This window comes from Prionailurus bengalensis, chromosome A3 (genome assembly GCF_016509475.1).
Source record: "Prionailurus bengalensis isolate Pbe53 chromosome A3, Fcat_Pben_1.1_paternal_pri, whole genome shotgun sequence".
NCBI lineage: Eukaryota > Metazoa > Chordata > Mammalia > Carnivora > Felidae > Prionailurus > Prionailurus bengalensis.
In genome coordinates, this window is record NC_057354.1 from 92800709 (window position 1) to 92824631 (window position 23923).

The following is a 23923-nucleotide window of genomic DNA, read 5'->3' on the forward strand; positions in this document are numbered from 1 at the left end:
GACTGCCAATAAGAAAAAAAAAGCAAATCAAAACTCCTCATACTGTGTACTTCGTGTGTTTTGAAGGATCATTCGCCCAGATTTTAGTGGATTTTCATTCCAGTAGTTTTGTCAAACTCTGTGGTCAACTTTATTTCTTTGTGGCCTGTCGTAAAGCAAATTTTCTTTTGGTACAACATAAGCTTTAATGCCCATGTTTAGGATTGGAAACAGATTCACTTGACCAGGAAAAAAAAAAAAAAAAAGAAAAGAAATCAAACAGGAACAAACAGCATTTTAGAGGAAAAATGAAATAAAGCAATTGAAATCAAGTCTGTAAGAATTACACACACCTAACAAGGAAAAGTGTATTGTGACCCCAACTTCCCACCCAGCTCAGGTTCCCCACCCCCACCCCCACCCCCCTGTGGTTCTCCAGCCCAGGAACCATGCAGTGTAGAAAAAGCAAATATACAAACAATCCTATATGTAGCTAGGGTGAAATCTATTTTTATAAGAACTCGACACTTGGACTATTTACATCCAGGAGAAGTTTTGTTTCGTTTCGACGCAAAGAAAGTTCTGTAGTGTTCTCCTGGTTTTGCTGCAGGTGCATCCGCTGCCCTCTTTAAGCAGTTCTTTTTTTCTTTCCTGTGTGTCCTGGCTGAACAGAAAGGATGAGCCGGCTTGCTTGCTCGATTTTGGACACCCATTCTCCTTTAAGATGAAGCCTTCCCTCCCCGCCCCCAGCCCCGCCGAGGTCCCTCCCGAGGAGTTGGCCTCGGCGTTAGTTTGTTATTCTCTCAAGGTAAATGGCCGGCGCCGCCGACCGGGCGATGGTGGCGATGAAGCTGTGGTCGCGCCCGAGCTCCAGGCTGGGGGTTTCGTCCTGCTCCGGAGACACTGCTTCGTAGCCCTTGTTGACGCGGAGCGGCTGGTGAGCCTGGCAGTAGCCGATCACAGGCTGGTCGTAGCTGTAATAGGGCAAGGGCTTCACGTGGTGGGGGATCTGGGTGGGAGGAAGAGAAAGTCCGATTAAGAAAGTGCTCTGGAAAGATAAGAAGAGGGCATTTATGGCATTGTACTTTGTTCTCTTTCTTGCCCTTTTAAGGCATCAGCTCCTGATTCTGCTATTAATAAACGTTAAACAGAGTAAGGATTGTTAGTATTTAACTTGATATTGTTTTGTCCAGATACATAAGCCTTACATATGATTTTATGTACAGTGTGTGTATGTGTGTATATGTAATTTGTATATACACCTTTTATGTAGTTGTGTGTATATATAGTTTATGTAAAAGTGTGTACTTTTTACGTATACTTTTATATAAAGTGTGTATATATACACATACATATGCATATATATATTATATGTATATATATATACACTATATATAAAATCATAAAGATGTTTTCATGTTCCGTCCTATTATCTTTCTATGTATGGTCATACAGACAGTTAAAAACAACCTAAATTCCCATCAACAGGGAATTTTAAAATAGGTAAGTTGACACACTTGAGTACGGGTATACAAAGACTGGAGTGTCTGTCTATTGTAATATGGCAAGATATGCTATTAAGAGAAAACAATGTGAAAAGAATGTACAGTATGTTTCATTTTGTATAAGTACAAATATCAACATACATAGAGTTTTTACTTTTAAAATATACTTATATACAATTAAAATCTTTATTGTGGGCATATATGTTTTATTTAAACTTTTTAAAAAATAATCACAATTTCCTATAGATTATTTCTAACAATTCTATAAATCCTGGACCAAGAACTGAAGAATCATGAAAAGTGGGCACATCCTTGTGTTCATAATATGTAATGTTATTGATTTCAAGCTAACAAGCCAAATATGTGTCTAATGTTGTTATAAAATGCCTGAATAACTGTCTATAGAAATCCCTTTTCATAGGAAAAGCTAAAAATATTAAAATTCTAGTAATTTCAAGTCTGTCCAGCTTTTTATTAAACCACAAATTTCTGGTAAAGAAAAATAGAGACAGGAATATGAGGGTTGCTTAATTCTTGATATCACACTAAGCATTTCTCATGACCCGCTAGATCCAGTCTGATACTCTTGGTTAACAAGTCCACAGGTGATAGAATTGCAAACACTCCACTGTCTTCTCAGGCAAGAGATGTGGCAGTTTCAGGTATCGTCTCCCAGCTCCAACTCACTTGCCGTAGTTGGCTTTATGATGCCAGGCTGGGTCTCTGCAAACTACACTGCTGCTTGGCCCGCTGCTCCCTGTTAGACTTTAACAGTGGGCCCACTGGAGAGAGATGGCAAGACTAGAGGAGCTGGAGGAAACTGACCCCATGGTGGGCTTCCTCTCTGCTTCTCCCTGCTCCAGGGAGCTACCTCACCAACACTCCTTCATATTGGTTGTAGCAGCACCTTCCCACAATAGCAGGCCATTCCGGTTTGTAGTCTTCCCAGCATTTGATCCCATCATGTCCCCCTCAGAATCTCCAGCACCAAGGAAATCTGAGATGCATCTCTGCAAAGCTCTTTCTCCAAGCTTGTAATTTTACAGTTCCAACATCTTTGTTTAGCCCCTTGGTCCCACAGGTGGTAGGGCTGGCAGTTACTTCTAAAGCTGCTGCCTCTGTTACACTATGGCACTTTTAACCTTTGCACGGGCTGAGTTAATAACTCTGTATTTAGTTAGCAATTCATGCAAATGCTTTGTCAAGATAACTGATATATTGTCTGTCTCCCGATTAGACTATAGACTAGACTGTATCTGAGTCTTTCTGTAGGTTAAACTACAGAAATTAAGGTCTTATAATTTGGTAGAGAAGTTAACCCCCAAAGGCCTTATGGGTTAATTGTTCTGAAGGAAGTTAACCAGTGTTCTATCGAACTTGGCAGCCTTATTTTCACAATCCATTCTTCCTATTATTATATAAATCCCTCAAATGATCATGCAACTAGGTCTTGTGTTTTCTTCCTAGTATCCTCATTAATGTGTTAGGCAAAATTTTGACATAAATTATGTTTGTATGAGAATTCTGTTTTGAGCACCTCTATGCTTATTAAGATGAAAGTCACTTTCTCACATTTTTAAAGATATAGATTAATGTTTTCTATGGCAGATCACAACTCATTACTAAGTTATAAAATCAAATTAATGAATCCAGATAAACATTTTAAAAATTGAATTAACTGGAACAGAAAATATTAGATTATATCATGAATAAGGGTAAATTGCTTCATAGAAGTTTTGTTTCAAATTTGTGTGTTCATGAATGTGTGTTTACTGAGTCACACTGTGATTATTTGTTAAACTGGGAATCACAATAAAAGATGCTTCTAAAAATACTCAAAACACGTACTCAGGTTGTACTTTATTTTAATGTGATCACAATAGCTAGATAAATTCCCTTGCTTCTTTTACTATTCTCTTTTTTCTAACTCACATAATTCAGTTTTTCTGAGCGAGTGAGAAAATTAAGCCAATATATATTTCTTTATTTTTGGATGAGACATGTTGACTTCTAAATGGAAGGTCAACACTATTTTCACCAAGTCTTAAGAAATAGTAAAGGAAAGATAATTTCTCATCAAACAAGATGTTGATATAACCTGGAATATACAATGCTGTTCTCAAAAAAATCTGAACAAGAATACATATTAGGTCAAAATTTTTATTGACACAGAAATGTTTTAGACCTTAGACATTAATTTCTGGGCTGAGAGTGAGAACAAGGAACAAATTATAGGACAACATGGCTGAATTACTAGATGAAAAATGTATTTATAATATAAAGTTAGGTTTGCCCTCAATCTATGGTGGGGTTTTTTTTTTCTTACTCATATAGACTTCTCCTTATAAATCAGTACAGGTCCAGACATGAAATGTTTGTCAGCAAGTTCTATTTTAGGTCACCTCATAGGATTTTGCTGTGTGTCAGATAGGTAGAGATATCTGTGATTAGTGTCATGGGTCACCAAAACTCTGAAAAAGCATAGAAATGAAACCACTTCATTGTGACATTTCAGCAAAAAGAATTTTATGAAGACCTTCTTAAGAGTTACATAGTTCATTCTTACTTTTTCATCGTTAACAGGTGGAATAGTATAACTCTAAAACAAAAAATTCACCAAATGATTTCCAATGGCAGCAACATTCACTGGTCATAGAATATGTGTTGCACACTTTCACTGAAATGAATGACTCATTGTCAACAAAATAGCCAAATTACTAAAAGGCATCAAAATAAACATTAAGCATGTGTTCTGGTTTTGTCCACTATCTCGTAGTACCATGGATAGTTCTCCTCCAGTCACCCATGAGAAGATGCCTGAACTACAAACATAACTTGGATGAGCGGTAAATGCAAAGTAAGACAGGGTCCTACAGACCCTACTAAAATTGAGTTCATCTACAAATGAAAACTTATATGTGAACTGTGTTCCATTTTCATTGTAAAGTTCCAAAAGTTGAACTAAAATGGGAACAAACAACTTCATATCTAAGCCACAGTGGCATTTACCTTCAAATTAAGTTGATTCAAATGTCCAGGGACCTGCATTAACTGCAGAACATCAGGTTCATATATTCCATCATCTCTGAACTCAGAAAATTTGTTTTGCTATTACATTGGACCAGTTTACTTTTTACTTCAATGAACAAGGGCTCCTGCCATTTTCTCTATTGTATTTGGAGACAGGCTTAGAACTTCCAGCAGGACAAAAAACATTGTAAAGCTCCCTCCTGCACAACAGCCCAATAGCAAGAATTGAAAAGCCTAGTAAATTGGCAAGCTCTGAAAGGATATCCGAGATGTTTGCTCATTTGCTCTTAAAATCTATTCTGCAGGGCACTATGTAATCAACTGATTTTGTGGTTTTCAAGGAGCTAAGAGACTGAGGTCTTGTATTTTATAGTAATAATGTACAGTACATTAACCACCTGGGTCCCTGTGTGTATCATTGTTTCCTTTCCAGCAGTCAAAACAAAGTATCCTTAAGTTCCCCTTAATGTGTCTTTGATATTTTTGTAAATGTGTTCTTAGAGCTTTTCCAAACGGTCCCTGTGTTCCATCAGCTCTCTGACGGACTTCGTTCTGTGGCACAGGACAACAGCACTACTTAAAGATGGCCTCATTCGTATGCTTCCCTGCTCATTGATTGCTTTGGAAACTGCACTTTATTTACAGATAATAGGTGTGGTACATGGAACGAAGGAATCTCATCGGGGAAATATACTATCCTGAAATTCTGTCATTTGCTTCTCTCAAGAATGTGAACACTTTAACTCAAATTGGATTTAAACTTTTATAGAGGCACATAAACTTCTATAGAGGCATATTTCATAACTAAATCTGAGGTAGGTTACAAAGGGGAAAATCATTATAGTCACTAATTATAAGTCACTTTAATCCTGCTGAGTTTCCTGCAAATCCCCTGAAAATGGGGATAATAATGACATCTCATTCACCTCTATAAATTTCAGATAACTCTGAAAGTATTCACTGATTCTCAAGAAAGCAGGAATACACTGGCAAGACATATCTACTGTAGTTTAACTCAACACTGACAGTGTCTTTCCTGGAAATGTTCCCTGTCTTTTGTCTTACAGTTTCCATTCGAGAGATGCAAGGTCTTGAGGGGTCACAGAGTGGTTCATTAACAGAGGCTCTCAGCCCTACTTTGTGCACTCAGAAGCTTAGATACCTTAGTGGGTGTCCTGGCTTTCTGAAAATATCATTTACCCTTTGCCTAGAATATGTGTTTTTTTCTACCATGCTGGAGAGAGTGGAAAAGGACCCACCCCTCTCAATTATGGTGGCTCACAGAGCCGGTGATTCAAAGAGGAAAGTGAAGAAAAGAGAATGTGTTTAAACCTTGGGAGGAAGGGCAAAAGTATAGCGGGATATGCAGAGTTTCAAGAGTCTACAAATTGATTCAGATCCCATAATTTTACATCCATAATAATTACATTTAAAATGAGAAATGAATGTGTCTGTGTAGTTAATGTGAGAGTAATGTGAAATGGGCTCTTGATATATGTGATCATGAAAGGCTTTTGAAGTTCAGTTTTGTTATAAGCATGAAATTCCAATATCGTTACCCTCTTTTCTCCAAGGTATTAGCATTAGTTATAAGTAGTTTAATAGTCTGATCATTTTAAAATTACCGTGCACTATCATTAGTCTTATTTATTAACTTTTCATGAACATTGTTCACATTTCAGTATGAGTTCTTTCAATTGAAGTCATAAAAAGTTGATTTTCAATTTCCTAAATGACATTTGGTCTCTAATTTTTGGAATTAAAGGGTAGTGTCTGACTACTCAGACCATTTAAAAAGTACCATCCTACAAATCCAGATGAGGAATTCAATGTAGTTGAAGTGCTTAATGGAGATGGACACTTGGTTTATTGGAAATAAAATAGATTAAAAATGAAGGGAAATAGCTAAATGAGCATATAATTTAGCCTTTATTCTACTCATTATGTTAGTCTGTGACAGGAATGGACAGGGCCTAAGAAAATGTAAACAAATTTGGCTAGAGGTTGTTTTTTTTTTTTTTTTTTTTCTTTTCAGGAATTTTGATCAAAGCTGACAGAACCTCAGCTCCTTTAAGTACATTGGGTAAAAGGGAGATTTAATGGACTCATAGACACAAGAAAGGATTTACAGCTAAAAAAAGCAAGTACCACTGGGTCTCAAAAACAATTGACACTAGGAACGCGAATGTCACCAGGGCCTTCTCCATCAATCAGGAGTGAGAATCTCTACAAGTTATCTTCACATCTTGATGCCCAACAGCTTCCTTCATCTGACTGAGCACAGGGCAACAGCTTCAAAATTTTGCACGTTCCAGCCATAGTAGATCACACGAATGACCACAGTTCTTTCTAGCTCCCCTCATCAAAAAATGTAGAATAAATACTGGCTGGTCTTGTGATTTTCTTTGCCCAGTAGTACACAGCAGCAGAAGTGCTGCTTGGGTCACAAGGTTCCTAGGATCCTGGCCAGGTTAGCCACCGCCACGTGAACAAGCCCAGTCTAGACCACTGGAGAGTGGAAGGCCCTCTGGAGCCATGGAGGCATCTTAGACCAGCCAGCGTCCCTTAGGGCCCACAGAAGTTCATCAGGCACATGAGTCCAGGAGCAAACTCCCCCCCCCCCCCACGCCCCGCACTCCAGCTGGCCCCAGAGGAGCAGAATTTCTCAGCTACTGCCCTTCATTCCAAAAAGCATATGAGACATTGGACTGAACTACGACATTGACAATTCCTACAAACCTGCTTTAATTCTTCACTTCTCACTTGAAAGAATTATTAACAATTGTCCTTTCATAAATTTTGCCTCTTTAGGTTTTGAATGTCTGAAGGCATTTGTAATATAAAAAAGGGACACAAGGTAAGAAATGAATCTAAATCAACTCGTCAAATTAACATTATTTAATCCATTCGACAATGAAACATTCTTATTCATTGTTTTTAAATGCAGGCTCGCTTCTTAATTAGAAAACACAATTATCTAAGTATTAGTTTCTTTTCATCAAACAGTAGAACTTTCAATATCACTTGACATTATTTCTAAAACATTTGCTATACGGCTTATTTTAAAGCACAGTTTTGAAAAAGTACCTTGAACCCAAAGGTCAAGATGGAAATTGGAGTCCTGAGTACTATCTTTCCAAGTTAGCACTCAAATGAACAAAGATTTTATTTATTTATTTATTTATTTAAAAAAAATTTTTTTTTTCAACGTTTATTTATTTTTGGGACAGAGAGAGACAGAGCATGAACGGGGGAGGGGCAGAGAGAGAGGGAGACACAGAATCCGAAACAGGCTCCAGGCTCTGAGCCATCAGCCCAGAGCCTGACGCGGGGCTCAAACTCACGGACCGCGAGATCGTGACCTGGCTGAAGTCGGACGCTTAACCGACTGCGCCACCCAGGCACCCCAAACAAAGATTTTATTTAATAGATGTTTGTTCATTTGTTTTTCCATCACCAAGTCAAAAACTCTTAGAAGTTCCTGTAACATACAGTATAGAGGAGAATAAATTAAAAGAAAAATTTACTAGCATGTAATAAAATGCAACCAGAGGAAAAGCTGCTTGAGATTAGGGAAAGGCCATTTGCAGGACTATAAAACAGTCAGCAGCTTTGAGTATCTAAGACCAGTGAGGTAGGAAGAAAAGGCAGGGTTGGGGCAATTCCTGGTCATGAGAAAAATCAGGATAACATCAGAGGTTGAGAAAAAGCAGAACAAGCCTTACTTTCAGGATTCATATTGTGTAACACTGAGTAAAGCCAGAGTATAACTATACCAGAAAACTCACCTCCTATTTAAGGAAATGGCGAGTTCTTCTTCTTCTTCTTTTTAAATATTTATTCTTGAGAAAGACAGAGACAGAGTGTGAGCAGGGAAGGGCACAGAGAGAGAGAGAGAGAGACCCAGAATCTGAAGCAGGTTCCAAGCTCTGAGCTGTCAGCACAGAGCCCCTCGCAGGGCTCAAACCCAGGAACTGTGAGATCATGACCTAAGCTGAAGTTGGAAGCTTAAGCGATTTAGCCACCCAGTGCCCCACAAAGCCTATCTCTTTAAAAAAGAGGTCCATGCAATCTCTGACATCCTAACACTGTATACACACACAAAGACTACTCCCTAAGCAGTAACAATAATAGAGAAGAATCTTGAGAAATAAGATTCAAGAATTTAAGAGAAGACAATAAATCACAGTGATTAGTGGAAAAAGTCAAGATTTACTAAAAATGATTGAAACTAGAAACAATTTAAAATGCATTTTATTTTATTAAAAAAATTTTTTTAATGTTTATTTTTGAGAGAGATCGAGACAGAGACAGAGCATGAGCAGGGGAGGGGAAGAGGGAGAGGGAGACAGAATCCGAAGCAGGCTCCAGGCTCTGAGCTGTCAGCACAGAGCCCGATGCGGGACGAATTCATGCGAGATCATGACCTGAGCCAAAGTCAGACACTCAACAGACTGAGCCACCCAGACACCCCTAAAGTGCATTTTAGTTGAAACTCATCATCCTGACATTGCTTGGCTGCATACCAGGTATTCACGTTATTTGTTGAAGGAAAGAACAACAGCAATCTTCTTTTTCCCACACTTTATTTTGAAGATTAAATCAGTAATAAACACGAAAAAACTCAAAATAATCTACTAATATTTGTCACAAACACTTATTAAATTTATTGATCTTTGGTTTTGAAAATCTCTAAAGAAAAACAAAAGATACTGGTGCAAATTGGTAACTTCTGTTTTGTTTATGGGCTGAAGTGTGTACCAAGTAGCTCTAGCATGCAAAATACACAATACTAAACACAGTACATGTTGGCTTTTCATCTTGATGGGACTATTCAGACCATTTTAATTATTTTTTAAAGGTTTTTATTTTTGAGAGAGAGCACGTGAGCAGGAGAAGTGCAGAGCGAGAGGGGTACGTACAGAGGATCCCAAGCAGACTCTGTGCTGACAGCAGCAAGCCCAATGCAGGGCTTGAACTCACTAACCTTGAGATCCTGACCTGAGCCAAAGTCAGATGCTCAACCAGGTGCCCCTATTCAGACCATTTTAATGTTTATTTTATTTTTGAGAGAGAGACAGAGCGTGAGTGGGGGAGGGGCAGAGAGAGAGAGAGACAGAGAGGGAGACACAGAATCCAAAGCACAGAGCCCAATGCGGGACTCAAACTCTCGAACCGGGAGATCATGACCTGAGCCGAAGTCTGACGCTTCACCAACTGAGCCACCCAGGGCCCCAAGACCATTTTAAAGTTAAGTTCTTGGGTGCCCTGGTGGCTCAGTCAGTTGAGCATCCGACTTTAGCTCAGGTCATGATCTCACTGTCTGTGAGTTCGAGCCCTGTGTGGGGTTCTGTGCTGACAGCTCAGAGTCTGCAGCCTGCTTCAGAACCCTGCCCCCCACCCCGCTAGCACTCTGTCTCTGTGTCTCTAAAAAATGAATAAACATTATAAAAAAATTTTTTTTAAAAGTTAAGTTCTGACAAAAGTTGAATGTTGGCATTTGCTTTACTTGTTCTGTTCTTATTTAAAGATGGGAACATGTACTATTTGTGCACTCATCGTTGTCCAAATTTTAACTTTTAAGTCAGTCGTGGGATAACAGAACAGAACATCCACTTACATCTTTATTGCTCTCCTACCAGGCCACCTTGCGTGTGAGGTGTCCAGAGAGTTGATTAACTTAATGAATGAGATACTAGCTGTACTTTGAAGTTAGCTTTGACTCCATTAACTGGAAAGCTTATTACATTAGCAGGACTCTCAGTGTTCAGTGAGGTTTTGGGCTAATGAGCTGGATTAATTAGCTAGTATTAACTTCTAAAGGCTTTCCCTCTGTTGCTCTGGCCTCTGAATTTGAAAGAGGAAGGACTCCCTAATAGTGCACTACAAGCAAACATCCTATCGAAGTGAAATCTACATAAATACTGCAATAAAAAATAGACACAATGAAATTTCAAAATCCACATCTTTCTCCTCTGAAAAAAGTTATGGAAGTTTTGATGATATACAGTGATGTACAGAAGACAAGTGTTGCTGAAATAGAAGGCAGCAATCGCTACTGCTGGAAACTTAAAGACAAAACCGAACAAAAGAAAACAAAAACAAAACTTATTAGCACATGTAACAGATTCAGGGTAAGATTTACTTTGCGATCCCTTCTCAGAAATTTGGAAATGATGGGAAGGTGCAAGCAGCAGGCATGAGAGACCTTTTCTCTTTCAGGGTCACTTTTAGTTTCTCCACAATGTTCCGAGTAGCTTATTTCTAGTTTCCATAGGAATTTCTGTAGTTCTGTATAAAATTGTGTTAAATTCTTAATAGTGTCCTTAATTTGTTTTATGCAAGAGCCTGTATCTCGTCTAATCCAAATGTGACTGATTTGTTTGGCTTTTGAAGATATATTCCCTTTGTGATCCTCCCAAAGCATGCAATTCAATAGTGCAGTGGGTATTCAGTAAAAGCTAGAAATGTTTTTAAAATGTAAAAATAAAATGAAATGAAAATCATATATCAGGAAGGTGATTGGGTTTCTTGCATTCATGTACCTACCTTTTCATCCCAGGGTAAAAGTTTAGAACCAAATGACAATTACAGATGGAAGAAAACCCCAGAAGGATGTACACCTTGATAGGATGAGTAACCTGATTCTAATAGAGTTTAAATAGAACTTCTTGGGGGACTGACTGATCCTAATGAAAAGAGGCATGGCAATGTATATTTAATTACAAATATAGGAGAAGTCCATTTAGAAAATGCAGTTAAAGTTTTTATTGTGATTGAATATATTTTAGAACAGAATGGCAGAGTGAGGCATAAATAATATTGGTCTCATATTTTTTAATAAAACGTGTTAAGCTCTAGGTTGCTGCCTGGATCTCTGCCACTGAGTATATACTATTAAGGAGTAATTATATAAAGTGAATTTGCCATAATAGTGCACTTATTTATGTATCCATTCATTCACACAGCAAATATTTATCACCGGAGTTAGCTAACTTTTTCTGGGAAGGGCCAATAGTAAACATTTTAGGCTTGCAACCCATGCACTCTCTGTCACAACCAGTAAACGACTACCATCGTAACATGATAGTAGGCTGAGACAAAATGTAAACAAGTGAGCGTGGCTCCATTTCAATAATAATTGATTTGTGAACACTGAAATTTGAACTTCATGTAATTTTCAGGTGACAGAAACTATCTTCTTTGGATATTTTCAACCATTAAAAAAAATAAAAGCCATTTAGCTTGGGCCTCATTTACTAAGCTAGGCATTGTGGTAGGTGCTGGGTGTATGAAGAAGAAAATAGAGGTCCGTCCTCAAAGAGCCTCCTCAGAACTGACAGAGTAAGACGAATGTAATTCTAATTCCCTGTAGGTGAAGCTGCATAATCCGAATCAGTGAAGAGAGGGAGAAAAGCACTCCCAGCCGGTGGGCACCGCAGTTTTCTTGTGAAGATCCAGGTCTTCCACGCTGGAATAAAGCTCTCAGTGGATCCCAGACAAAGAGCTGGACCCACACAACCTTGGTACTTCGAAGTCAGACTTGAACCTCCAGGTGGGAGTTCTGAAGTCACCATTCAGGTCATTTAGATCAAACACAGTCTGGCAGAATAAACGCCCAATGACCTTTCAGTGAAGATCTTAAGCAACACTCAGGCCCGTGAACCTGCCCCTGGGTATATGACAGCTTATATAACTGCAAGGCCCAAGGGAACTTTCCTGCTTTTGTAAAAGAGGTTAAGTTCACGGGTCATCTAACCATAAACAGGTTTTGTTTTGTGGAGAAGTTGAAAAGCCTTTCTCTTTCCCAGTCTCAACAAGTCTTTTCCCATATCTGGGCCTTTGTACTTGCCATTCCTTTTGTCTGGGATATTCTTATTCCAAATCTTTTCAGTAGGATGATGCTGATCCTTTGAGTCCTGGCTTAAATGTCACGTTTCTAGAGGGGCCTTCCCAAACTGCCCTGTCTAACATGCCGCTCCATCACTACTCACACACGTAAGCCATTCCCTATTTCAGTTCCCTGGTTTTTTTCTTCGCAGCATTTATCAAAATGTTAAGTATCTGTGATCATGTGTATCTTTGCTCCTTTACTGTTTTCTCCCAGTATGAGCTCCATGCTGTCACAGAATGTTTCAGACTGATTTGGTATTGCCTTCCTAGAATATTTCAACAAATGTGTGCTAAAACAATGAATTTATGAGAGGTATTTGTGAGGGAATTGGGTTTTATGTGGAAGACATTTGCCTCCAAAACTGTGAACTTCCTTTCCTTTGTCTTTTTCCATTGCCTGTCACCCAATTCTCTGCTTTAAATTTAAACAGGGACCTAGGATGGGGCACAAACACTTTCTATATACAAATATCAGCATGCCCAGCACTGTACTGAGAGCTATAGGTAACAGAATGACTAAAGGTGTCCATGGCCTTAAGGAACCTATAACCTAATATGGAAGACAAATGTGAGCAGATCATTTATGGTACAATGTAATAGTAGAGGTATAGGCAAAATGATAAGGAGGACAGAAGAGGAAGTGAGATGCTTATCAGGTGTTTTCTAATCCAAAGAATGGATGCTTATGAAGTCACCAATAGAAAGTCTCATGCCACATGTGGCTTCTAAATATGGTCAACCCGATTCTGCTACTGTTGCCACGGCACATGGCTTCCTTGTGCCATTGAGAGCCCACTGCCCAGGTTAGTCTTTTAATAATAGTCTATCCAACTCACCTACAATTTGCCCTTGCAGGGAATGGATTCCACATCCTCAATCTCTTCCTCCATTATTTTCACCTCTCAACTCAACACTGAGAGGAGACTGTTGCCTTAGTTTCTTACAGATGAAGCATCCCTAAGTTGTGATAAGCAGGTAAGACTGACCATAGCTCTGGGGCAGGACATCGAGACAGCAGCTTTCTCAGTGGCTGCTGAGAAAACAATTGACCCTTGCCACCTTTAATAAAAGTGAAGAAATGGAGATCCTCACCTTCCTTTTCACTAGCCATTTGGGATTTCATCAACCATACAGACTGCCCTTAAACCATGGTTGTCAGACCTGGATGCAACTTTGACACCCTCTGCAGTGATTTTAAAAATACTTAAGTCTGGTCCCTATCCCAGATCAATCAAATCAGAGTTTCTGGGGTATGGCCCAGGCCACTCTATTTTTTAAAAAGTACCCGCTCCAATGTGCAACCAAGGTTGAAAACACTACTTCTTGTTAAATTTAGATTGCTTTCCTTTAAAGATGTAGACCCAGCAGGGAGTACACATTGTGATTTACCTAATTCCCCACACCTGCCTGAAGACTCCCTGGCTCAAAACAAAGCAGATTACTTCCCAGTCTGAAGTCACCAAACATGGTGCCCATGTGTGTGCTTCTTACTCTCCAATTAAATTTTCCTTTTTCTTAAGTTCAATTCATTACCGCTAATTATTCTGTCTCACCAATTTGTGTTTCTTCACTTGGCCCTATTCATATTCTTGTAGGTGATTGTTCTGCCCGGCTTTTAGTTATTATCAGTTTGGTTATGTATATTTCTACTCTTTTGTCTAAAGTTAGGTGTAATTCAGTTGGGTAAGTTTAACAACTACATTATACACATGTTTTTTAAATAGCTACTTGTAGGTGAATTTACCTTGCCTTGATGGCAAAGTGCCCATAAATGTTCAGTCAGCTGGAGAACTCCTTTGGCTAAACATTTTCACAATCTATTTCTTTTATTTTTTTTTAAGTAATTTAATTTACTGGGATGGTAGTAATAGCCCATTCCACTTTGCACTATGGGGAAGAAAGGATATTTTTATCTACTTAAAAGCTAATAAAGATTCCCACTGTTGAAAAATATTCAAACCTCCCAATTATTTCCATCAAGCGATAAATTTAAAAGAAAAGAAAAAGAATTAAAACCCCAAAGTGTTAGCAAGTAAGCAATAATGACTAGGAGAAACTTAGGGAAAGGTCATTAAATTCATCTTTGCTTTAGAGCAACCTGATACTCATATGCAGAGGGGACTATAAAAGGGTGTTTTCTGCCACTGGAAGTAGTAAGAGTTGACATATAATTGATGAAATTCACCATATATGGTAATAAATCATAGAAGGTATGTGTGCAACCACAGAGCTGTTCTCCCACTCTCCACCCATCACCCCCAACTTCAGCTGCTGCTCACCCAAAGATCTTACTTACTTGCCCCATAGTATCATGCTCCCCTGTCGACCACCATGGCCATATGCCTATAGTTCCCTAGCACTACAGAGTATTAATTTTGCAGACTACCTCTATGGGTCCCTTTTTAAGGACAAAGCTAAACTGAGTAGCTGAATTTTTTGATATACTCCAAAGGAGTTGGGTAAATCCATCATGTTGCACTTGATTAATTTTTTTGCTATCTATTCCCACTACACACCATTTCTATAATATTCTTTTCTTTCCTGACCCAAATGTATTTTCCCTTTTTCCTACCAAACCACCTCAATGAATGCATGTAGCTCTATTATGATTCAGGTACCTTTGACATCTGACAATCCAAGCAGGCCACTTCTAACCTGTATACTGTGTTCTAGTTCTATGTGTTCCTCCTAGATCCTGACCTTTGGGTGATTGACCCAGAGTATTTAGCCCAGATTCAGAATTTCCCACTGCTCTTAACAGTTTAGTTTGGAAGTTTTTAGTTCTGAACTGTATCTTAATGCAGATAGACCATAGTCTTTTATCAAGACAGCTCACGCTCATTGAATCTTACTAAGAAGCTCAAGGTATAACCTATTTTTAGAATGCCATTGAATAGTGGTTTTCTGGCTTATTGTTAAATAATACCACACATTTATCATAAATAAATTTATTTATACTGTACTATTATAAGTTATTAAAAATAAGTTTATGATTTCATCATGAACTTAGACCCTCAGAGAAGTCCTGGAACTCAGTTTCTTGGAACTGAGTCAAGCATTGAGAGTTTGATAGAAAAAGAGCTCATAGTATTCTTGGATAGATTTAACTTTATGTGGATTCTATATGGCAACCCAAAGTACTATTTTCTAGGATGGTAGATAATTTCTATGTAACTACGAGAAAACATGGAAAAGTAACATTATCATTTTAGCTAAACATGTAGTAAAACCACACTGATTCAGACTGAGAGATGATCACTCAGTGAGAATGATAAATTATATAGCATTTTAAAAAGTTGTAGTTTGGTGCACATGGGTGGCTCAGTCAGTTGAGTGGCCAACTCTTGATTTCAGCTCAGGTCGTGATTTCATGGTCATGAGATCCAGCCCTATGATGGGCTCTGCACTGACAGCATGGACCCTGCTTGGGATTCTCTATCTCCCCTACTCTCTCTGCCTCTCCCCCACTCACACATGCACATGCTCACTCTCTCTTTCTCTCTCTCTCAAAATAAATAAATGAACTTAGAAAAAAAATTTTAAACAGTTGTAGTTTACTTCATTGGGATTAACCTAAAGTCAACAAGCTACCAGTGTGTGTAGACAATATACTTTCCCACCTATATCTCCTTGATGGGTAGGGTGTTTATGTCATGTGACTTGTGGCAGAGGGAGAATTTGTGCAGATTGGTACCAGGAAGACTAGGGAGAATAAAAGATAATGAAACAACATTCCCTTCCTGTCCATTGCTTCTGATCAGCAGTTGATGAAAAGGTTCATGAAGGACTTTGTAACGCACTGTGTACTAAAGGTGACATATACTTGTAAAGAAGCCCTTCTTTTTTCTGTAGAAGAGCAGCACTCTTACATCTCTGACCTCATCAATGGTCTTGCAGTGGGGTACTGTTACAGACCCAATGTATGCTTCCTCCATCAAATCCATACCTTGAAGCCCTAACCCCTGGTGTGGCTGTTTTTGGAGATGGAGCTTCTAAGGCTGAAAGATTAAGATTAAGTGTGGTTATAAAGGTGAGGTCTTGATTCCACAGGATTAGTGTATTTTTTTTAAATGTTTACTTATTTATTTTGAGAGAGAGACAGAGAGAGACTTGGGGAGGGATAGAGAGAGAGAGAAAGAGAGAGAGAGAGAGAGAGAGAGAGAGAGAGAAAGAGAGAGGGAATCCCAAGCAGGCTCTACACTGTCAGCATGGAGCCCAATGTGGGGCTCAGTCTCACTACTGTGAGATCATGACCTGAGCCAAAATCAAGAGTCAGATGCTGAACCAAATGAGCCACCTGGGCTCCCCAGGATTAGTGTCTTTATAAGAAAAGACCAGAGAGCTTGTTCTCTGTCATTCCATGTACATATAAAGGTTATGTAAACACACCATGGGATGCCTATTAGCCAAGAAAGGGGATCTCAGAATGAAACCTACCTCTCCAACACCTTGATCTTAGAATTCTGAGTCTCTAGAATGGCTGTTTAAGTCATCCAGCCTATGGCATTTTTTTTAATGGCAGCCTGAGCTGACTAATACAGACACCATCACCCTGAAGTGGTGAGACTTTGTAATAAAGATGGGTGAATGTTGTCACAGTGATGGAAGCACAATGGCTGAAGCTGATGAGTCACTTAGTGAGAAAGTACTTCTGCACACCTCCAGAAACAATTTATTGAGAGAGATGAGTGGAATCCTGCTATTTAATAGCAGGATATATGGGCATTAGTGGTATTTATCTGATTTATCAATGCTAGACCACAAGGATCAGTATACAGGTTGTCACAAGATGCTAAGATTTCCCTCCTGAGAAAATATCTCTTAGTTTAGGACAGATTTAACAGGAGCATGATGATTTACATTTTTCTTTCTTGAACATTTTCCCCATCCTCCATTATATAATGTTTATCTTTATACTATTTAAATTAGGCTGGATCTGGGAGGGGGTCATATATGAGGGGATTCTTTCCTTCCTTGTACCTTATTTTTACTTGCAATGCAAGATGGATAGAGACTTTTATATTCATCTAGGCTGTCATTCTCCTAGTGTCCAGCTGGTGACCCGGCACCAACACATTTTCCTAAGATTCTGTAAGCTGTGGTGCTCCTTGTCTCCTTATGTCACCCCAAAGGCTCATGACTACTGAAAAAGGATCAAGGTAACTCTAACTTACTGCATATCTTTGGACTGCATTGTGCTCATTCTCCTTTCATCCACTTAAACACTTTCCCACCCTTCTATGCCTTGCCTTGTGCCTAAGGAGGCTCATTCTATGACCCAAGATCCATTGTTATCTGGCTTCAATTAGTTTCAGTAATGAGAGGTACCCAATGGTAATAGGAAACAGGAGGTCAGAGTATTTATTCCTTGCCATCCAGTCTGGCCTTGCTACTCTTCTGGAGTGACTGATTTCTTCTATAGTAGTGATTCACAATCTGGAGCAATTTTGCCTCCTGGGGAACGTTTGGCAAAATCTGAAGGTATTTCTATTGTCAAGACTAAGGTTGTCAAGACAAGAAGTTGTCAAGACTGAGGTATTCCTGGGCATCGAGTGGGGTAGAAGCCAAGGATGCTACTAAACATCCTACAATACACAAGATATCTTCCTGCCAACAATAACAACAACAACAACAACAACAACAACAACAACACAATTATCTGATCTAGATGTCAGAGTGTCATTGTCAAGCTATGTTTGCACTATAGTCACAGATACTTTTAGATGGACCCTCAAGATGAGAGGTCTTCCCCAGCCACAGCTTCCACTTGGATATGATAACAAAGTATCTTCCCTTTGCCCCTTCTGACCAAGGAGTGGGGATGGGTAGCAGGTTCTTGCTGTTTCTATTAGAATTCTTCACCATCCTCTGTAGATCTCCACTCAACACTGCACTTCTATATAATATAGAACTCTCTTTAAGTTTATTTATTAAACTCTCTTTATTTACTTTTTTGGTAATCTCTAACCCAACATGGGTTTCAAACTCAGGACCCCACGATCAAGAGTTTCATACTCTTCTGAGTGAGCCAGCCAGGTGTCCCTAAACTCTCTTTGGTTAAAAATTTTAAGTGTATAGTGTTTCTTTGTAGGACTACGATGGGCATGGAGTTATAGGCTTACATGAAGCAATTGATATGAGCATTTAACATCATGTTTATTTTTCTTAAATTAGAGGTGGAGTGGCAAAGTTTCACCAGTACTAATTGCAAACATTTATTGAGTAATGTCTCTGTGTATCCATCTTTATAAGCGCTTGATATCAATTAACTCATTTATTCTTCACAAAAGATCTACAATTTGGGTGCTGATAGGATTCATGGTAAAACTGGAGAATGTGGGTGAAATGACTTGCCCAGGGTCATGTACTGAAAACGGCTGTGAGCCAGATTGCTTAATACTACCTCAAGGAGGCATTTTGTCTTCAGAAATAAACCAATCTATAATATGTGCAACACAGAAAGCCATAGTTGGCTCCCATGAATCACTCAAATGTGAATCACAAAGAAATTTTCGGAGTGGCATCCAAGGCAACCCTTGATGGCATTCTACACTCCCACTCTTTTCTTTCTTTCTTTTACTCCTTTGTCTTTCCTCCTTCTTGCCTCCTATATTTCTTCTCTTTTTCTTTTTGTTTCTCTTTTCCCTTTATTTTTGCATGTCTCTTCACTTCCATTCTTTCCTCTCTTTGCCTTGCCCCCCACTTCTTTTCCCAAAACTTAGGCTGCTTTTGGTACCTAAATGTTAAAATGAACTAAGTTCAACTTTTTAGTCATAATGGCATTCAAACCATAAGGAACAGAAAGAATGTATGAAATATTAAATAAGCCTATTCCTGGGATTTATGAAATGTTAAGCATAAAATCACTTAAATGTTAGTTTTCCAAGTGCCAGTGACTTGAAACAATATTGTCAATTTCATTAAAAAAAATTGTGATGTATACTCTAGTTGAATCTTAAAGCCTATATTCGAGAAACACAGGAAAAACAGGTTATAATTTATATTCATATTATATAGAGATGTGAAATTGTTTAAAAAGATAAAGTTTATTTATGTAAGGGCTTGATTTTGAGAATATGAAATGGCAATATTTGAAAGTAATAGCTTCTCTGAAAATACTATTCAAAAGTGGGCAAATTGATTTATTCTCTAAGGAATTATGACAGTAAGCATAAAAGTATAGTTGCTGCTTTGCGTGCAACAATACTAAGGAGAGTAACCTATTCCATCCATTTTTCACTATAAATATATACAGCACTTAATATCAAAAGCTGAGTTATACTGACACTTTGATAAATGGATGCATTTGTAGATGAGTGAAATAAGATTTTGTCTTAGAGGAAATATTGGCTTTTCATTAGGCCAACTGAGAATTTATAGCATACAAAAGAACTAGGAATTTATAGTTTCTTTAAAGAGGTTTAAATACTCTTTCTAAAGATATACAAGTTATCTTCTCCTAAGGAAAAACTATTTCCAATTTCTAGGACTGATTGAGAGCAATGCACAACATATTTGTCTTAAACTTGTATGTGGAAAGAGTGAGAACTGAAAGTTAATGCTGGTCAATTCAAAATGTTCTTGTATTTTGTCTTCTTATGAGCAAAATAAATCTTCAAAAAAAAAAACCCACAAACCTTTCTAAGGACAATTTTCTCTGTAAATATCCCTCTCACAGGTAAGAACAAAGGCATTCTCTTGCCATTTCAGAAATTTTGCTGAAATCAGGATGTGATTCCTCCCGCCTAAGACATTCAGGATAGCTGAAAGATTGGGAAAGATTCTTGCCTTGTTCATTCTTTATAGGGAATAGAATGTGCTGGGGATGTACCATATTGAAATTCACATGGAACTGACACACAGAAATATCTTCTTTTGATGTGTTCATCACTCTAATTATTGTTATGAAGAAGTCTGTGTAAAGATCTCAAATGAAGCATCTTGTGGCACTACCTAAGAAATGACTCATGTTTCTTTGAGGGCCTGCTCATAATCACTAACTAGTTTCAGGAACACTGGGCTGTAAAATATGTATTTCATTTCATGGCCATAAAAAGAAACAGGTGAAGGTCATTAACATCTCTATAGGTCTAGAAGGATCATTCTACTACCTTGGTTTCATAAACTGCTGCTGCCACTTAAGGAACTGCTCTTTATTTAGATTAAATCTGCATCCCCCCCCCCAAAAAAAAACCACAAGAGACCTCAAATGATTTCACCATATTCTTATTTCCAATCAGATGTGGGACCAGAAAAATGTCCTGATAAGTAAAATGAAGGGATTAATTTGAAAGATATTTAAGGTCCACTTTGCCTTATTCTGTGTTATCTGTGAATGCAAAACAGTCTTTTCTATTGGGAGTAGTTGACAATGATAATGTAACTGAAGCCGTAAAATTAATTAGATGAATTTGGGAGATGAGCTGTCCCTGAAAAGAAGTTCATCTGCAAGTGAAAAACACTAATATGGTTGTTAAGGTGCTGTGTCCAATGTCCTTTAGCGCCTGGCTCCTCCTAGTGTAATACACACCATCTAAGAGCCTGTTAGAAATGCAAAATCTGAGGTCTCACCTCAGACCCACTGAATCTGAATCAGCATTTTAACAAGGCCTCTGGATGATTCATATGCATACTAAAGTTTGTGATGCACTGCTTTATAATAGATCCATTGTTTCAGAGGTATCATTGACTAGAATGACAATGGTGCAGCTCTGTGTTTCCACCATGCCCAGATCAAAAAAAGCATTAAAATAAAAAATGACAGGGGTGCCTGGGTGGCTCAGTTGGTTAAAAATCCCTTCTGCTCAGGTCATGATCTCATAGTTCATGGGTTCTAGCCCCTTGTTGGGCTCTGCACTGTCAGTATGGAGCCAGCTTGGGATTCTCTCTCTTACCCTCTCTGTCTGCCCCTCCGTAACTTGTGCTTTCTCTCTCTCTCTAAATAAATAAATAAATAAATAACTATGAAAGAAAAGAAAGGAAAAAAATGAAGAAAAGAAAAAAATAATAGTAGTTTTAGAACCCAGGGAAGTGGTCTTCCAGACCAGTGGCAGCAGCATGACCTGGTATAACTTGCAGCATAACTTGCAAATGATCACACTCCACCAAAGACCTACTGAATCAAACCTTTCAGTCTGGGGCCCAGGCACTTATATTTGAATGGCCCTTCAGGTGATTCTGATGCCCAACAGGACTTTTAGAGTGGGAAATGAAGAGTCGCCAGATATAGATAATCAGGGTGAAAGGCAATTGATTAGAGTTACCAAGCCCAAAGGGGCTTACAAGAAAAACAGACATATTTCCATAAATGATGCTGTGTTTTCAAGGGTTAGAAATATATGTGGAATGAACTATGCTTGTTATTTTTTTCTCCAACTCCATACATTGCCCTTCAAAATTGATATAATACCAGCTTCTTCAGGGAAACTTTTCCCTTCCCCATTATCTGTATTGACCATGTGGTGGTTGTCACTTTCCAATAATTGTATCAGGAGACCACGAGGGAACTACTTTATGTATAAGGTTTCCAGAGGGTAGAGATTCTGTCTTGTATCTGTGTAGCCTGCAGGCATTTAACACTATATCTGGCATACAGTTGAGGCTGAATATGTTTTCTATTTGTTAATTCTTTTGTTTGGAGATGAAAAGGCCTATTTATTTTCCTGGTTTAAGAATCATTTTTTTTTTAAAGGATGAATAGCTACCTGTAAAATACGTTGAGATCCTCTGATTAAAAGTAAGCTATGTTAAGAACATCTCCTTTTATACATTAAGCATTAAAAAAAATCCACCAACAAAGTCATAGAAGGTCTTTACCCCCCAGTAGTACAATTGAAACATTTGACATAACATAAAATATGTCTCCATTTTCATGCATTTAAATTTCTAATTGTTTCTCAGTTCCTTTGGAGAGCTTTTCTAGGTCAACGAAGTACTCACACTGTGCTACACATTCCAAGAGTCCAAGTTAGTCTCATCTCTTATCCTCAAAAATAGAATGCTAGCAAATGCTTTTCGTTTATACAATAGTTAGAAGAGATCAAAAGAAAAATTTGACTGTGTCAAATGCAGGCTCCTGCAGCTTTTAGATTTCTGGTGAACAATGTTATTCCTAGCTCCTTAGTATCTCCCCTTCTTTCAGGTTAGTTTCCAACCAGTTTCAATCCTGAAAAACAAAACAAAACCACCACCACCAACAACAACAAAAAACCAGTGACAAAGAATTGTGGAAAATACAGTGATGTGATCATAGATTCCTAACCCTCATCTCATCTCATTTGCCTCAAGAAATGAGCAAGGGACAAAAATGATGGTGTGTGTATGTGTGTGTGTGTGTGTGTGTGTGTACATAACTGCATGGGGGTTGGAACTGCAGTATCAGCAATTTGGAAACAGTATAAAGTACCATCCACTTGCCATAACCTTAGACGATCTGTGTGGGATTTAATGCAGCAGGAGCCAGACAGAGGAAAGAAAACAATGGCTGACTCAGAACTACTCCATCTGATTTAGATGAAATTCAGGCAAAATCCCACTAAAGTGACATTGTTTGTAAGAATGAGGAATGGAGGTGAGGTGTGGCCACAGCAATGGCTCCACTGTGGAATCCCTTTAACTGCTATGCTTTCACAGCATTCTTAAGTGACTTGTGGGAGATCTGAGGCCCAGCACTATTACTTCAAATGGCTTTGGCTAGAACCTGAAGCATCAGGAAGGTTGTGTGCTGTCCCTCGAATCATTGCCAGGTGAACTGAAAAACAGTTCAGTTTAAGGCTGACCTTGAATGCACTTCAATACACTTCATGACCAATGCAGAGGTGAGCCCAAACCAGCACGGAGAGGATTTTTCTCTTGACAGACCCCCAGGACTAATTTCTACCTTTGTCTCCAATGCTGTAAGCTTTTGAATTCTGGGTCTGTTTTCATTAACATTAACATTCTTATTAACATTACTTAATATTGGGAAGGACTCTAATGCTCTCCATATGAACAGTGAAGGATCTAAGGAAAACCCACCCAGGTGATTTTGAGGGAAGTTACAGTCCAGGATTTACCTCATCTCCTCAAAGAAAGAGAAGAAAGAAAAAAACATCGAAACTTAGAGCCCAAGTTTGAGACCAATGCAAAATTTTAGAGGAAATTACCTAATAGGAAAGAAGTAGTTGTGGGCAAAGATAACTGGAAACTTGGAAATGTCTAAATAAGTGTTGATAGTAAACACCAAAATAATGCTAGAGAATCATTGAAGGAGACAAATATGTGAAAGAAATAATAAACTAGCTATAAAACTGACCAAGACAGCCTTTGCATTGCCCTCTGTTGAACCAAACTTTAGACAAGTTTCTTTATGACCATAGGCCTCTGACTTCCCTTTACATAGAGCATTTACTTTAGAAAACTTGAAATTGTAAATTCTTCTCTGACCTGGGAGATGTAAGTCTTCTCCCAGCCTTTTGCCAGTCTAAAACCCAAGAATAATCTTCTCAGGCCTTTGAAATGTAATCATTGAAACAGAG

At 38.4% G+C, this 23923-nt stretch overlaps 1 protein-coding gene across 2 annotated transcripts in view; it reads right to left on the reverse strand.

Annotated features, from left to right (window-relative positions):
- Window positions 1–682: 682 nt before the first annotated feature.
- The window catches only part of LRRTM4 (leucine rich repeat transmembrane neuronal 4), a 711554-nt gene continuing 688313 nt past the window's right edge, over window positions 683–23923 (reverse strand). For both annotated transcript variants that reach the window (XM_043603822.1, XM_043603821.1), the window contains one exon: window positions 683–988. In XM_043603822.1, coding sequence (XP_043459757.1) covers window positions 767–988 — 222 coding nt within the window. In that variant the 3' untranslated portion in view covers window positions 683–766. The remainder of the gene's footprint in view (window positions 989–23923) is intronic.